Source organism: Panthera onca, chromosome A1 (assembly GCF_046562875.1).
Source record: "Panthera onca isolate mPanOnc1 chromosome A1, mPanOnc1 haplotype 2, whole genome shotgun sequence".
Taxonomy (NCBI): domain Eukaryota; kingdom Metazoa; phylum Chordata; class Mammalia; order Carnivora; family Felidae; genus Panthera; species Panthera onca.
The window spans coordinates 8859874-8876733 of record NC_138339.1 but is presented as its reverse complement, the minus strand read 5'-3'; the positions used below and the strand labels follow the sequence as shown (position 1 = coordinate 8876733).

The window sequence follows — 16860 nt, the reverse complement described above, 5'->3', positions numbered from 1 at the left end:
CCGAGCTGTCAGCCCAGAGCCTGACGCGGGGCTCGAACTCACGGACCGTGAGATCGTGACCTGGCTGAAGTCGGACGCTTAACCGACTGCGCCACCCAGGCGCCCCTACCCGTGTCATTTTGGTTTTCGGAGAGGTTCGGAAGTTTTCAGAAACAGAATCATTAAAAGCTCTTTTTTAAAGATTCTTTTCACAGAGAACTGTCAGATGATATCGTTATTTAGTTTATAAGAAAGCACTCTCCATTCTATAATTTACTTGCAGTATATTGCTAGGCCATTTTTAATAGTATTTAATATTAAGTTTCCTTTAATACACATATAGTAAAACTTTCTGAGGGTGAGCAAGACCTTTGTGGCTTTTTCTCCAATACCTAATCTAAACGGGAGGCAGGGGGCACCTGGGTGGCTCAGTCGGTTAAGGGTCGGACTTTGGCTCAGGTCATGATCTCGCAGTCCGTGGGCTCGAGCCTCGTGTCGGGCTCTGTGCTGATAGCTCGGAGCCTGGAGCCTGTTTTAGATTCTGTGACTCCCTCTGTCTCTGACCCTCCCCTGTTCATGCTCTGTCTCTCTCTGTCTCAAAAAATAAATAAATAAACGTTAAAAAATTTTTTAAAAATAAATAAATAAACTTGAGGCAGAACCCTGATCTCTGCCGATACTGACAGAGTAAAAACTATTGCTCTAACATCCTACAATCATGCCCTCCTCTCATGGGTCTTGGGTGTCAGATCCTTCCTTCTGTTCCCACTGGAGGTGCACAGGTCCAGATTTTTCTAGGAAGCATCACGGACTGTTAATTTTAAAATGGGTACATAGTCATAGAATATAAACATTTTCCATAAAGTCATTATGGCTTACACGGAAAAGTTTATGGGTACTATTTGTCCTTTGTTCCCTTGGGCTATTACCACCAAAGACAGCCTGTTAGAATTTCCAGGGCAACTAAACGCTTATGTGTATGAAGTTGATTTTTCCTTGTGGAACCTATTTTATTGAAAATGTCTAGTTGTATTAATAGATAAAAGCGAGCATTCTACATTTTATTGAGACCGAATAGGTATTACCATATAATTGATAATATTATTTGCAATCTAATGGACTTTTAGGATATTTAAGCCCTTGGTAGAAGCAGAAATTCACTGGTACTTAAAATACATGAGATTAAAAATGGTAAATAGCAGCATGAACTTTTGCCAATCATTTTACATTATCCCCCCACCCCCCACCCCCGCCTTGATTCCCAATAAGTTGGACTCCAAGAAAAAGCCCTTTGCTTGGCTAAGATTTACTTAAGGCACCCAGCACCTGTAATAGTTGGGAAATGAGCAGTTTTCTCATGATTTTGCTGTTTCCGATTCTCCGCTTCAGCAGCCAGTAGAAAACTCGCTAGTCGAAAATGTCCCTCCTTGTTCTGGAGTAATAGATGCCAGTCCCCAAAAGTGGGTCCTAGCCTGGCCAGTCCGCCCTGTGGTCCCCGGGCAGGGCGTGACGGACGAGGCCACAGGAGTCACCGGTTCACGTGAGCAGCGGGTGGGAGAAGGGCCGGCTCTTGCCTGCACACTCTGCGTGCACCCGTCCCCGTCCCCAGCGTGTATCCCCACCCCCCGACTGCCCAGCACCAGCAGCCTCGCCAGGGTCCCCCACACAAGCCACTGAACTCTCTCCTGCTTCATCCGCACCCTATAGAGTCTGTTCTCAGCCCTGCATCCAGAGGGACCTTTCGTAAACACAGCTCCATCAAAGTGTAATTTATATACAATAAATGCACTGTTTTAGGCTGCAGTTTCTGAGTGTTGACAGATGTATACACCCATGTAACCACTGTCAAAGCGATTCTCCAAAAACGCGAATCGGACCACAACATGCCAGTGCCTCTGGTCTCTCTCAGAGCAGAAGCCAGAGACCTGCCAGGACTGACGAATCCTGTGTGATGTGGGGCCTTACTGCCTCTCTCCACATGGCCCCAGGACCCACGCCACTTCCCTTCCTGGCCTTTTCCCCTCTTGTCTGACGTGCTAATTAAGCACATTCCTCTTCAGGGTCTTAGCGCAATCTATAATCTATAATTGCCTCTAGAGGTGGTGGATAAAGTATTACCTCCCACAGAGTTTACAATAACAACCCCTGTACAGCACGTGTGTGTGCATGTACACACACACACACACACACACACACACTCGTGTTGCCTATGTCTGTTTTATTTTCCCATTACACCTGTATTCGTTTCCTGTGGCTGCTGTAACAAAATACAACAAACGAGGTGGCTTAAAACAACAGGAATTTATTCTCTAACAGTTCAGGAGATCGGAAGTCAAGTGAAGGTGTCAGCAGAGTGGGTTCCTTCCAGAAGCTCTAAAGGAGAAACCGTCCATGCCTCTCTCCCTGCCTCTGGTAGTTGCCGGCCATCCTTGGCATCCCCTGGCTTGTAGCCACATCACTCCAACCTCTGCCTCTGTCTGGACAGCGTTTTCTCCTCCCTGTGTCTCTCTGTGTCCTTTTGTGTGTCTTATGAGGACACGGCCATAGGATTTAGGGCCTGTCCTCATCCAGGAAGATGAGCATCTCATCTTGGTCCTTTATTATATCCTGTAAAGACCATATTTCAAATAAGGTTATGTTCTGAGGTCCCAAGTGGACATGAGTTTTTGAGGGGACACCATTCAACCCAGCACATGCTTAACGCTGACAAATAATGCATTTTGCTCTCTTGATAACGAATTGCCAACCACCGTTGGGAAGCAACTCCCTGCGACAGGAACTTTTGCTGCGTTCAGTACTGAATTTCCAGTGGCTAGAGGCACAGTGGTCACCCCGTGAACATTGGCTGGGGGGGTGAGTGGTTTACAGCTGAATCTGCCAGAGCAGGAAGTCAGGCGGCCTGCAGGGATGCAGTGAGAGGCGAAGGCCGCAGGTTAGAGAGGTGGGTGTTTCAAATAGACAAACGAGCCGGTTGGTAAGTCGGAGTAAATCGCTAGAGGAGTCGACCTCGTGACCAGCGATCACAGGGTGGATTCTCAGAGGCATGAGTTGGAGGTGGTGACTCTTAGGATAGTCCAAGCAGCTCCCTCCACCTCCTCGGAGTCTCGCCAGTGGGATGGTCTTCTGTCAGCTTAAAAAGGCCATATGTGCGTTTGTTTCCTGCGGCTGTTATAACAAATGGACACAAAGTTGATGACTTTCAGTAACACAGATTTACTCTCCTGTAGTTCTGAAAGCCAGAAGTCTGCAGTCAGGTTCACTGGGCTATCATCGACGTGTCAGTACGGCCATGCTGCCCCCAGAAGTTTCGGGAGAAAATCCTTGTACTTGTCTGTTCCAGCTTCTAGAGCTGCATTCCTTACATTTCTTGGCCCATGGCCCCTTCCTTCATTTTCAAAGACAACAATATAGCATCTTATTTCAGTGGTATGTCTCCTTCTTCTTATATACAAAGTCCATTTTGTCAAATAAGGTAACATTTACAGGTTGGAGGGACACCTTTGGGGACATTATTCAGCCCACCAGAGGGATCCTAACTAGAGACCAGCCATGGATCTTGGGACAAGTATAGAGAGTTCCAGATTCTTCCTTCCTGATTTCCCAGTGCAGGAAGTGGTGGGATTCTGTGCTTTCATTTAACTAACAGGAATGACTCATTTTCTACCCTAATTAGTGTCTCTGCTGAGGGCAGGGCTACTTGTAAGGAAAGGGTCCAATTTGAAACAAGCAAGTACGTCGACCTTACGCTCATAACATTTGAAACCCCCCTCTTTTTTGTACTTGGTTTTTCATTTATCATATCGTCATAGATGATCTGTCTGTGCGAGTTGCCTCAGTATTTTGTGAAAAGAGAGGGTGTAATTAATAATGCAGATTTAAGATAAGATGAGGATTGTCCCCAGGAGGGAAGAGCTGGCTGGTGGTCCTTGACAGCATTGAGTCCCTGTGAGCTGAACACATCTACAAGGAGCACAGTGGCTGCTCCATCAGAAGACAGGTCAAGAAATCATGGGTCAGTGAGTTAATGCTACTGATGCAGTTTGGGTAATTACATTTTCCCAAAATGTAAAGCTTGGAGAGAGCCATTCCTTTCTACAAATGAAAACAGTTGAACTTGTTTTCTAGACAGTCATAATTCCAATGCTGCTGTTTCTCTGAAAGCAAAGATTTGTTTTCTAAATGTGATAAGCCATGTAGGGCAGCTTCTGGTTTGGGCTACAAAATATCCAGGAATGAGGACCAAGACAGGCATGCTTCCATATGTTTCTCATTGGATAAGATCTCGTTCGTCAACAAGAATTAAAATACTTCCGTTTCGTCATAAAAATATCCACCTATCTAACGTTCTTATGACCACCACGTCTGCACCGCCAACCTTATTAACAAGACCACATCAGAAACAAAACAGCTCACCTCATGGCTCTAGATGCCAAAGTTAAAGCCGATGTGCTCTTTAAAACCTTTAGTTAGGGGGTGCCTGCGTGGCTCAGTCGGTTAAGCGGCCAACTTCGGCTCTGATCTCACTGTCCGTGGGTTCAATCCCCGCGTCGAGCTCTGTGCTGACAGCTCAGAGCCTGGCACCTGCTTCCGATTCTGTGTCTCCCTCTCTCTCTGCCCCTCACCTGCTTGCACTCGGTCTCTCTCTCTCTCAAAAATAAATAAACATTAAAAAATACAACTTCTGGTTACAGTTCAGAAGTTTAAAGAGGTGGAGATTTTCACGTTTTTAAGTAATGTCCATGTAGCCCTGCCCCACTGAAACCACCGAGGCTGCAAAGTGGGCAGTGTCCCTCCAACATAAAGAATGAAAGTAAGCAAGGTGTCTCTGACGTCAGGCTTTGCTGAAAGTCAAATTTTGAGTTCCCAGAGACTCTGGCCCTGAGGCCCGTTACAACACAGAAGTCAACGTGATAAAATCTTGTGACGGCACGTCAACTCTCCAGTTTCTGTGCCAGCATAACATAGTAACGGATTTCAAACTGTTTTGCTATTTAGCTCTGAGCTGAGCGCTTATAATTTTAGCAACTCAGATAGTCCATATAAGAGTGAGAATTTTGTCACAATATTGTCGGTCTATGTGACAAGTTTTAATGGAGAAAAGGTTACATTTGCATATTCTCCAGTTCCATTAACATTTCTAAAATGAAGCCCAGTAACAAATGAGAGTTATGAGTTCACTCCGGTAGAAAACTGTAGATGGTTCTTATTTCTGAGTCTTTACTCCGTCGTCTAGTTATATACGACAGCTGGCATGTCTCAAGGGTCCACGCTGCGTGCCAGACTGTGCTCCAAGGGGTTCGTATATATTATTTCCGATCATCCCACCAATACTCCCAGGTAGGAATTATTATCTCATTATGAAAGATGGACTCAAAGCAAAGAGCACGCCAGCCAGTGGAAATTCAGCAGGAAACCAGACGCAGACAGAAGGAGCCCAAGGCTGCAGAAAGTGTTCATGGTGGGTGGAGTAGGATTCGAACCAACTCTGACTGCATCTAAAGAACTTTTGCCCACCATGGCACTCTGCCTCTGGAGGGGGTAGGGGGCAAAACAAATCATTTCAAAGTGGCACATTTTCAGGCAGAATTTTTACTATAAGCTAAAGCAGTGTCTCTCTTTACACTTAATGTTCTTTCATGTCAGTATCAGCTCTAATGTCAATAAACCCATCAGTAACAGGTTATTTTTAAAAAATTAAATGGCATTATATAAATATTTTAAATATGTACATATGTCCTTTAGAGCAATCTTAGGGTAACGGTCGCTCGTATATATCTATCTATAGCTCTTAATACCTTGCCAACCACTTCCACATTCATTATCTCATGTGTCATTTCAAAAGATATCCCATGAAATAGGTGGTATTATTTGCCATATTAGATCCATGGAAACCAAGCCCAGCAAACAGTGAGGGACTTGAAGAGAGAAAGCCAGATGTTCAAGTTTGGAACGCTTTCCTAGTTACTCTCATACCAAATCCTGTGTCCATTCTACTAAAATAATCCAGGAGTAAAAGACTTTAAAACATGCTTGCTCAACACAAGTGATCAGACACACTTCATGTTTGGACCAGAGTTTCTCAGCCCTGGCTCTAATGACAGTTCGGGGATGGAGAATTTTTTCTTGTGCACCGTAGGATGTCAACCCGCATTCCTGGCCTCTCCCCACTGGATGCCAGGAACGTCTTCCAGTTGTGACAACCAAAAATGTCTTCGGTCATTGCCAAAAGTCTGCTGTGGACACTGTTTTAAACATATTTTTTTAATGTTTTAAATGTTTATTTATTTGAGAGAGAGAAGAAAGACCGAGCACAAGCGGGGGAGGGGCAGAGAGAGAGGGAGACACAGAATCTGGGCTCCAGGCTTTGAGCTGTCAGCCCAGAGCCCGACGCGGGGCTTGAACTCGGGAACGGCAAGATCATGACCTGAGCTAAAGTTGGACGCTTAACTGACTGAACCACCCAGGCGCCCCTAAACATATTTATTTTTGAGACATTGTCTAAAGAAAAAATCCTTCTTCTAGACGTTATTGCAAGGCAGTGATTACAGCAGCCAACACAGTTATATGGTTAAATTTATCTATCTGAAAGCAGACAGCCGAGTTTTATTCTGTCTCCACCACTTAAGTTGGTACCATCTGTAAGTCAAATTTCCTCCTCTGTAAAATGAAAATAAACCACAGAAGGCTACTTAAGGAGTAAAGAGTTAAGGCGTGTGAACAGGGAACCATGGCAACTGACTTTTAGTGCACTCGTGTTGTTTCTTAAGGTTATTTTTCTGGCTGTTCTGTAAACCTAAACAAATCTGAATGTTCTTAGATTTCTTCTCCACCATAGTCACCGCAGACCAGAAACAGCATTTTTGCATTTGTATGAAAGGCCCTTCATGATCTCATCCCGAACTTGCTTTCTAGCCCTGCCTCTACTATCCGGCCTCCCGGGCAGGCTTCCTCCACACAGCCTGTTTCTTAGCCATTCCCCAGCTAGTCTGAGAATGTACCTTTTCCAAATCCACCAACCTCTCCGTGTGCTGATCCTTTATTGGCATGTGTCTTTTCCGGAACATCTTTGTCTTGTGAGCCACTCCTTGTCCTTGAGGATTAAGACCCTTATGCAAGGCCATATCATATGCCAAATTCTGGTCCAAATGAGATGGACATTTTACTTCCTCTGGGCCTCCAATTCTTTCTCTGGAGTCTATCTCCATGGACAACAAAAAATCTGAGCGATCTAATTTAAGCGAAACAAAACCATTCTGGAAAAAGAGACTTGGATGTAAATCGTTCCCCCCCAACTTATTGTTGAGGGGGTACACCTTTAGCATCACTCTTGTGAAATTGAGGAAGGCATTTGAAAACACTAGTAGTATCCTCTTAGACAGCACCTGCTGCTGTGGCTAAGGCTGGGGGATGCCAGTTAGAATAAAGCGGAAGCGAACTGCCCGGATGCACAATCCACTCCGGCATGATTCCTGGAAAGCTGGTTTAGGCTAAGAGACATCAAGTCATTTTGGGCACTAATTTACCGTTGTTGTAAGTCTTACCCGGCTTTGTGATCTCCCTTGCCCCCTTTCACTCTGTCCCAGAGTCCCCCCCAGGGACCCCACTTTCACATGTTGTCATTGCACCAGAGGAGGATTGGAGCATGGCAGCCGAGGAAATTTCTTCATGCTGTGGGAAAAACCCTTGTCCCTGTGAAGCTTACAGCAGAGAAAGGGCGGAGTGATGAATCATCGTAACAAAAACGATGGAGGGGAATTTCAGCCAGTTATAAGTGTGGTGGATGAAATATGGCAGTAGTAAGATGATATGAAGGGTCAGGCTTGTTTGCCTGGAAGCTTCTAGGAGATGCCCTCCGAGACATACGAACTAAGACCTGATCAAGACAAGAGAGCACCATGCAGAGACCTGAGGGAGGAGCCTCCCCCAAAGTACCAGGATCTTGAGATGGGAACAGAAGAACTGTTTTCAATAGGAAGGAAGCAATTCAGGAAACTTGGTGCAGGAAGCTCAGGAACAGGGAGGAGTCCTCTGTGGGGGAGGTGGCTGTTGTCCTTCATGCAGTGGGAAGCCACTGGAAGGTTTCAGTGACAGAATTACTGATGCATGGTAAAGACTTAACAGTTTGGCAGTATGGAGTGTGTGTGTGTGTGTGTGTGTGTGTGTGTATCTGTCTAGGTGTGTCAGGAGAGGGGGGAGCATTCCAGAATGACCAATTGGCCAGAGAAAAGATGTCATTAGAACTGAGGAAACACTCCCTGCCCAGATGCTTCCTTCACTCTTTCCTTCATGCCTTCACTCTCCCAAAGCACATTTATGGAACGTTCATCAGGTACCGGGGATATTGTATGCTCTAGTGAGCAAACATGACCAAAAGGGCTGCGGTCCTGGCCTCAAGGAACTTACCACAGTGTGGAGACGGAGGCAGCGATGGGACTCAGTCCACAACAAAATGGAGGCACTACCGCTAGGCGTTGCATGGATGGACTCAAGGAAGGCCTCCCTGAGGGAATCACAGGGAGCCCGGGGTCCTGAGTTTGAGTGAGAAAACGCTGGGCCAGAGCTGTTCCAGAACAGAGGTGGGCGAGAGCACCGTCCAAATGTCTGCCAGTGCAGGGAGCCCAGGGAGGCAGCGGGACGCAAGGGGAGATGGCAAGCCAAGCAAAGGCCTCACGAGCCATGGGAATATCCTGGTCTTTATCCCGAAGACAGTGGGAACCACTGAAGGGCTTTAAGCAGGGAAGCAGCCCGATCAGTTTTGTGTTTGTGCCCAGTCCGATGCCTTAGGTAGGAAGAAGGGTGCGTGGGAGGTGACTGGCTTGGTCAGCGGGGTGAAAGGTGAGAAACAGGTCTGGGAAAAGAGTAGTGGGGCAGAGGGGATGTCTGGGATTCCAGAGTTTTCAGGGGAAGCTGAATAGCCTTTTTCCCCCTAGGCTCATGATTCCTTAGAAAGTGCATCTGCTCTGAGTTTGGGCTGTGTGTGTGTACATGTGCGTGTGTATATACATGCATCCACACAAACGAACCCGTGTGTGTGCATGTGTGCAGAGGGTCCCTCAGACTGTTCCCCTAGAGATCTTGTTCCAAAGATGTTACTGATGTATGCCATATAGAGCAGTTACCATCCGGTTAATAAAATAGGCTCAAATGAATTCTTTACTAATCACTTTCCAATAGCACAGGCTCACCCGAATTCATCTTAGCCATCCAGTACCTATAGGACACTGCCAATCTTAATGTATAGGGTATTCTGTAGATTTTTATTTCATTTGAACAAAGAACACAATTTTACTTGGCTGCTATTCTGAGCAGAGGGGCTGTGGGTGCTATCTCGATGTTGCAGAAGTGGTTTAGAATCATGCGAGAGAAGGACATTAAACTTAAAGTAACACAAGCTTCCTGTGTTTTTAATCTGTAATTTCTGCTTTGATCACATAGCCAAAAAAAATGTAATAATTTGTCTGTTACCAGCAATCACTTATGGGTAGTTTGTAGCAGATGTATTACTGTACTATCTGTTCTTTTGAAAATATGTGTGGCTACCTAAAATTTTATGTCAAATTTATTAACTACTTAATGCACATTAAATCAAATGCTTGATCTTGCCAAGAAGAACTAAGATAACTCAAAAGGAATCCCATTGACGATTGTCTTCAGAGCCGTGAAGGGAGTGCTAACACGTTTCAAGGTTTGCTTGACAGCCTCTATGGGCTGTGATAAAGGAAAGATAAAGAGAACAGGTTAGAATCTACGAGGACGCTTTTAACCTTTGTCTGTTCCTTCTCTGCCCCATTTTTTTGTGACTCCTCTTCTCCAACGACAGCACTGACCCAGCATCAACAGAATGGATGCTCTTGAGCTGTTTCTCTGGGAGTAGAGTGGTTATTGCCAAGCTATCTCGTTTGTCTTTCACCCTATCCTTTGGATAAATAGTACCCTTTTGTGGCACGTGGGGTCACCTTTTTATCTGCGGTCTCAGAGGTTGCTTTTTTATTTCTCTGTTAAAAATGGGTTCCCTGCTACAGGAATAGAATCCATGCCATTGGCCCTGTTAGCCCCATGTCCTAGCTGGTTGAGCCGATTGACTTCATAAAACAATATTCATTTGCATGGTACAGTCAGTCTTGTGTTTTAGGGTGGACTTAAATGTCTCAGAGCATGTTTCTTAAAATTAAATAAACAACCATCTTCTTGGAGTAGCTCAGATGTGAAAAGAAGAATGGAGGAGAAAAATGTACAGTGAAAAAATATATATTAACATTGTATGAATAAACCCAACTCTTGAACTTCCTTTTATAAATTCTTCTTGTTGCTTCACTTTTCCCTCTGGAGAATCGTTTAAAGAAGAGATGATGATAACAGTAACTAATAATAGTCAGAAAATAATAAAGAAGGCATCAGGTTCTATCACAACATTTTGGATTTTGGATTGGACCCCATCCAGTTATATTTTCTCTTGTCTGATAATTTAGCTAAATGCTGTCCTTGAATCAGACTGTTGAAACAATGTATTAGAAAACCAATGTGACCTTGTAAATTCTCCATTTAAGCCCAAATTAAAAATGTGTATATTAATAAAATCATGTGACAATTTAAGTCATTTTTTTCACAGTCTTCATAAACATGTAACTTCAGTTGATACATTTAAGGTTTTATATATATAGGGTGTGTGTGTTCAGCATACATACGTACGTGTATACATACACGCACCTCCAAGCCATCAACTTAAGGACGTCTTTTCAGAGTCTTTTAAGTGAATGTGCGTGTATGAAAACCAGACCGGCTATTTGTGAAATAGTTCCGTGTAAACTCAAGTACGTTTCATAAATGGGTTAAGCGCGTGTTAACACTGTGGTAGGATTTCTCTCTCATGTTCTCCTGCCTTCTCCTTGTTCAGAGAATTTGGATGGAGAGACCCAGAGCTACCGGAAGTGATCCAGATGTTACAACACCAGTTTCCTTCAGTCCAGTCTAATGCTGCAGCCTACTTACAGCACCTCTGTTTCGGAGACAATAAAATTAAAGCCGAGGTAAGCGCTGCTTGGATTCTTAAGCGACTGGTGGTAGATTCGTCAGCACCGAGGTCTATAGAGTAGTGTTGAAAGGGGAAAGGAATAGGAAAACCAAAGTGAGGTTTCCAAAATTTAGATCCATATGTAAGACCGAAATGGCACCTTCTGATTAACTGGCGTGTGTATGCATAGTCTTCTTTTTTAATATTTGGATACTGAGGAGTAGATGACCAAAGATACCTTCTAGTATTAACACAGGCAAAATGGTCAAACGCTGGACTTTTCATGAGATTTGCCTTCCTCTTCCCAATATCATCCCTGGAGTTATCTCTGCCTCTAAATCTTCAAGAAATAAAAAGCATCGTACGTTGTCTCCTCAACTTACAAGATTACTGCAGTCACCTATGACATCATCTCTCCTTTCTGGAAAACTCACTTACAGGATGAGAACTCTAGGCAATAGATAAGCTTTGTGTTACAATCAAGGATTTTGAGCCATTTACAGAATTACTAGGGAATATAACACGGGTGGATGTGGTCCAGGAAAGAATATATTGTCTGCACCCATTATGTAAACAATTGTCAACATGCTTTGTGTTCTTGGACTACTTTGTATATACACTGTGCTGCGTGATATTTCTAGAAAATCACAGTGGTCGGCGTAGCTCACTCTGATTTTTTAGACAAGGGACAAGTATTTGCATTAAGCTGCTGAGTAATCAAATGTTTTAAAACAATTTGGTAAGCTATAAAGAGTCATCTCCCTAGCATGGGAGCAGTTCTGGGGATCAGTCAAAATCGGTTTCAGAGTGGAAACAAGAAATTTAGAGATATAATTGCAATTTATTGTAGATTTTGCTTGCTTGCATTAGGATGGATATAGCCTAATGGCTTTTCATCATTTCTTTCTATCTTCCACTGAGACTCAGAGGACTTAGCAGAAAGGTCACGTGTCTTTGTGGATTGAATAAAGAGCAGTGGTTCTCAGCCAGGTGTGATTTTTGCCTCCCAAGAGATAGTTGACAACATCTGGAGACACTTGTGGTTGTCACAATTGGAGAGGACCGTGGCGGTGCTATCAGCATGTTATGGGTAGGGTTAGGGATGCTGCAGAACTTCCTAAAATGCACATGCACCGGGCAGCAACCACAGCAAAGAGTTATCCAGTCCCAAATGTCAACAGTGGTGTCAACAGTCACATAAAGAAAAATATTGTTCATCCAGATAAGTTTAAAAATGCCAAAAATACTATTAAAATTATATAAAATGATCTACAAATAAAGCAAAGTTAAATTTGAGTTCTGTCCCCGATGGAAATTCTCTCAATCCTTCTATGCCTTTAATAGAAAACCAAAGAGTCACTCAAAATGAAGGACAGATTTCTGATTAGGGGATTACAGCCCATCATTTGTTTCAAGGTCACCACTTTGAGGGCTTCTTTAAAGGCCAGGGAAGCATTTTATTCCGTTGTTCACGTAAGGTTGGATCAGGGGTGTTGTGATGCACGCCCCCAAAAGCAGGAGTGTGGTTCCGATCTCAGGATTGATGACGCCCTGTGATACACCTGGAGGGTACGGAAAGTTGGGTGACTCACATAACGAGGCTTATTGGGATGGTCGGCATGGCTCCTAAGTGGGACTGAAAACGTCTTGAGAGTAGGAAAGGGGGTTGGCTTGAGTTTTTGTGGTGATTATGGGGTGGAGCCAGTGTGAGGGTTCTCAGGTGTGGACAGGGGCTGGCGTGATTTGAACTTCCTGCTGATGCCAAAAGAGGAGGCATCCAAGCTTTCATATCACCTTGCTCAGAGGTGGGCAGAGCAGAGAGGGAGGCTTGAAAACAGTCAGAAGCCAGACATCCAAAAGCGGAGTCTGAACCTTTATTATAAAGGGTCGTGTGGTCAGTACAGACAGCATGGCCTGGGGAAGTGTGAAGTCACTGGTCCCACTGGCTCTGTCTGAGAGCTCCTTGGACTGGCCAAAGCCTCTCAACAGCAGTGACTGCTGGCAGCTGGCCACAGACTTGGCTGTGGCCCCATCAGACGCACCTCTCGGCCCCGCGGTGGATCCGAGGTGGCACGATGTCGGGGGCGTGGGGGGCGGGGGACCGGGACACGCGTCGGCGTCCAATAGACACATCCATCTCCCAGTGCTGCTTCCCTGCTCACCAGCTGTGCCTCCTGGAACAAGCCGATTGTCCTTCAGCCCTTAAAATAGAGACGCCGTACTCTGGAGTCTGTGTGGGGCTAAGTGACTTAATGTATGCTGGCCGCTTAGTGGTAACATATTCATTCATTCATATTCTTTTTTGGCCAGGAACAGTTAGAACATTCAAGTTACTTTATTTTATCTTTTCGATGTTCATTTTAAGTTATTTTACTCTATTTAAAATACAAGTTATTTTATCGTATGTATATATATATGTCTGCATGTGTACGTGTGCTTATTTTCCTAATTTGCCGTGGGTGCCTGTGTCCCCTCTCACTGCCTGGAGATCTTCCAGCAACTGGCTCTCGGAGGAGGGGCTCAGCTGGTGGGTGTCAGTGCTCCACTGCACCCCCAAAGATTCCAGATGTGGCCAGGACCTCAGGGTAACGTTGGCCAGGTCCCCGGGAGCCTGGGATGGGGAGGAAGGGAAGAGTGGTGTAGGACCGAGGGCACAGTCTGCCACCACGGTGGACAGGGACAGTGCACGTGCCTAAATAAAACCCAGAGTGAGCCATCTGAGTTTCCCTGTCTCGCTCCTTCACTCACGTGGGGAGCACACATACGTACACACACACACACACACACACACACACACACACAACCTCTGGAAGGGATTTTGCACAGTTCTGTTTTGCTCCCTCATCCTAACTCAGGGCCCAAGCCAATAGTAATGGTTCTCCCTTCGTGACGGATGGCTGCCTGTCATGTTCTCATACACAAGTATTGATTTTTGTAATTACCTGTTGTTCAAATACTAATCCTGCAGGCACTCGCCTTTCCAACGTACTCAGTCCCCCAGTCTTTCTATTGCATTTTATTGAATTGATTTAGCCCTTCAGTCTGCATTTCATTATTAGTATTGACTTTGCTCACACAATGGATAGACCATTGAGCAAAAGGCAGAATTAAATCTCCTATATGGGGAGGGTCATAAATCATGCCTTTCTCATTCCTCATTCCAGTGCTTGGTACAGTTTTGGTGTAATGAAGCCAAGAAGCTCAGTGCTGTTCAAAATGATGCCGGATATTATAGGCACAAAGTTGAGAATTTGCTTCCATAAATCAGCAGATGAAAGCCCCGTTTCTAACTTTTCCTCCTGGTCTGGTGACCGGTGGATTTGCTGGATTGGTGGCAGCCTCCCAGGAGGGGGTGGCGCCCCGGGGAAGGAGCTGGGGAGGGCGGCTGGCAACCACCAGGGACCGAGCTGGAGTCTGCGGGCCAGTGGGGGACCCGGCTTAGAGCGTTCAGTTACAAATGAGACAGGAGGGTGCTCCACAAACAAGACCTCAGATCAGAACAGAAGTGGTTGAGGAACAACTAAAGAGACCTGGGAAGGAAAAAGGGTAAGAATAGATAGGGTCTGGGCTGTTGCCACAAACACACTGAGTTTGCGCAGCTCGTTTTCACAGACCGATGAACATCTGATACGTCGCTGCCCTCCTGCTTCAGGGCAGGGGTATCAGTGGCACCGACGGGTGTCAGTACTTTTTGAACTGTGTCTGGTGTACATTGTCTCCTAGATTGTTGGGACTGTCACAGTAAATTGAGCTGTACATAATCTCTGGAGTTGTTTGACGTGAAAACTTGCTCATGTGTGTGTATCACCGGCATCTTTTAGGAGGTACCCGGGTGATAATCTTTTAGTATTTTTCATAAATACTTTCTTCATTCCTTCTGGGCGTTCCCCAGTTAAGAATATTAAGATTATCCATCGACTCGGGGATAATACTAGGTGCCTCTCATGGATTCTAATGATTCGAGTTTTTTTATGTTGCCCCTCCTGCTTTGTCCCCCTGTTTCTGCCCATGCACACGTTAGGACAGGTAGGTGCCCACGTAGGCACCCCATACTTGCACGTGGACAATCATGCACCAAAAATGAGCATAATATGTATGATGTAGGGCAGCGTTCAAGATAATATGTCTCCTAGAAATTAAAAAAAATCTATTTTCACAGTTTCAAGTGAGAAGGACTCTTCTTAAAATTAAAAAACATTAGCTGTTTTAATTTATGATGAACTAAGGAATTAAATTTAGTGGAAGTTTAAAATTAATAAGTATTTAAGTGTTAAAATAATTTTAAGATGTATTTTCTTCTAAACATGGGACCATTCCTTTAAACAACATACCTTTTAAACAAAACTGGAGCTGTATTAGTAGAACTTTGTTATTAACTGACCGTATTCATTTCTTTGTGATGGAAATGGCCGCTGACCACTGCTAATGAAGATTTTTAGGGTTTTGACCTGGTCACCTCTTTTTTTTTAATTTTTTTTTTTAATTTTAGTTATTTTTGAGAAAGAGAGACAGAGTGTGAGCAGGGGAGGGGCAGAGAGAGAGAGACAGAGACAGAGACAGAAAGAGAGAGACAGAGAATCTGAAGCAGGCTCCAGGCTCTGAGCTGTCAGCACAGAGCCCAACATGGGGCTTGAACCCACAAACCGTGAGATCATGACCTGAACTGAAGTCAGATGGTTAACTGACTAAGCCACCCAGGCGCCGCTGGTCACCTCTTTTTATATGAGAATTTAGCTTCAGCTATCAAATCTGCACCCCAAGTATTTGAAGATCTTGCATATTAAACACACATTTTGATAATAAACATGATTGCTCTAGGAAAACAGTGCTGATTTTACTTTCCTAATTCCCAACACACCTCTGGGAAGTTGCCTTAGCATCCTGGCTCCAATCAAGTATTTTTTGGTGTTGTTTTTAAAGAAATGGCATTTTCAGTTCTAGTGGGAAAAAAAAAGTTTATCAAAGCCTATTTTAGGTTGGTAGGGGAATTGAATATTAATAATATATAGATCCTATTTTTAAGGAACCCACAACCTACCAGACAAACAGCATACAAACCAGGTAATATGGCACCGTGTGTTAAGCACAGTGGTGACACAAATCCCCAGCCTGTGAGCGTGTTTACCAAATGCTCAAAAGCCAGCCTGTGGAGTCAGAGAAAACTGCCTGCTTCCTAAAGTGATTACACTGAATTTTACATTAGAAGTTGCAAGAAGAATATAGCCTAAGCCATACCCACTTAGAATTAATGGAAGACGGCTTGGATTTGGGGATATCAGTCCTTTGGAGTGTGTGTGTGTGTGTGTGTGTGTGTGTGTGTGTGTGTGTGTGTGTGTGTGTATGCATGTGTGTGCACACATGCATACACATATCCATGTAGTTTCAATGTGTTTGTACCATTTACACTAACCTGTTTTTCCAAATTGGCACCATCTTTCTTGAGTGATGATAACATAGAAATTGGTTTCAAAAAAAGAAAGAAAGAAATTGGTTTCTGTGTATACCCATACCATCCCCCTCCCCGGTAATTTTTATTTTATTTAGAGTGATTTAGAACATTCCATATGTTAAAAAAATTGACTTGTTCCTGTCTACTACACTTAAAGACCTTCATCATTTCTATTTTATCCTGGTTCTTTCTACCTCATATAGTTCGAGAGGAGGTGCAATCCATCTTTTCAGTTGATTACCTTTGAGCCATTTCTTGTCTTCTTCATCATAAATTGTTCTGCATTTTTAAAGAAAGAGCCTCTATGAGTTGCTAGATGTGAGTCGAGAGTGTACCACTGAGTTACAAACACAGGCTCTGGAGCCAGGCTGCCTGCCCTTGAGCCCTGACTCTCCTGCTTTCTAGCTCTGGGATCTTGGGC

General features: G+C 44.3%; 1 protein-coding gene across 5 annotated transcripts in view; it reads left to right on the top strand.

Moving 5' to 3' along the window:
* Positions 1 to 16860, top strand: part of CTNND2 (catenin delta 2) — a 957890-nt gene that overhangs the window by 695851 nt on the left and 245179 nt on the right. For all 5 annotated transcript variants that reach the window (XM_060634364.3, XM_060634362.3, XM_078444403.2 and 2 more), the window contains one exon: positions 10874 to 11006. In XM_060634364.3, the coding sequence (XP_060490347.3) occupies positions 10874 to 11006 (133 nt within the window). The remainder of the gene's footprint in view (positions 1 to 10873; positions 11007 to 16860) is intronic.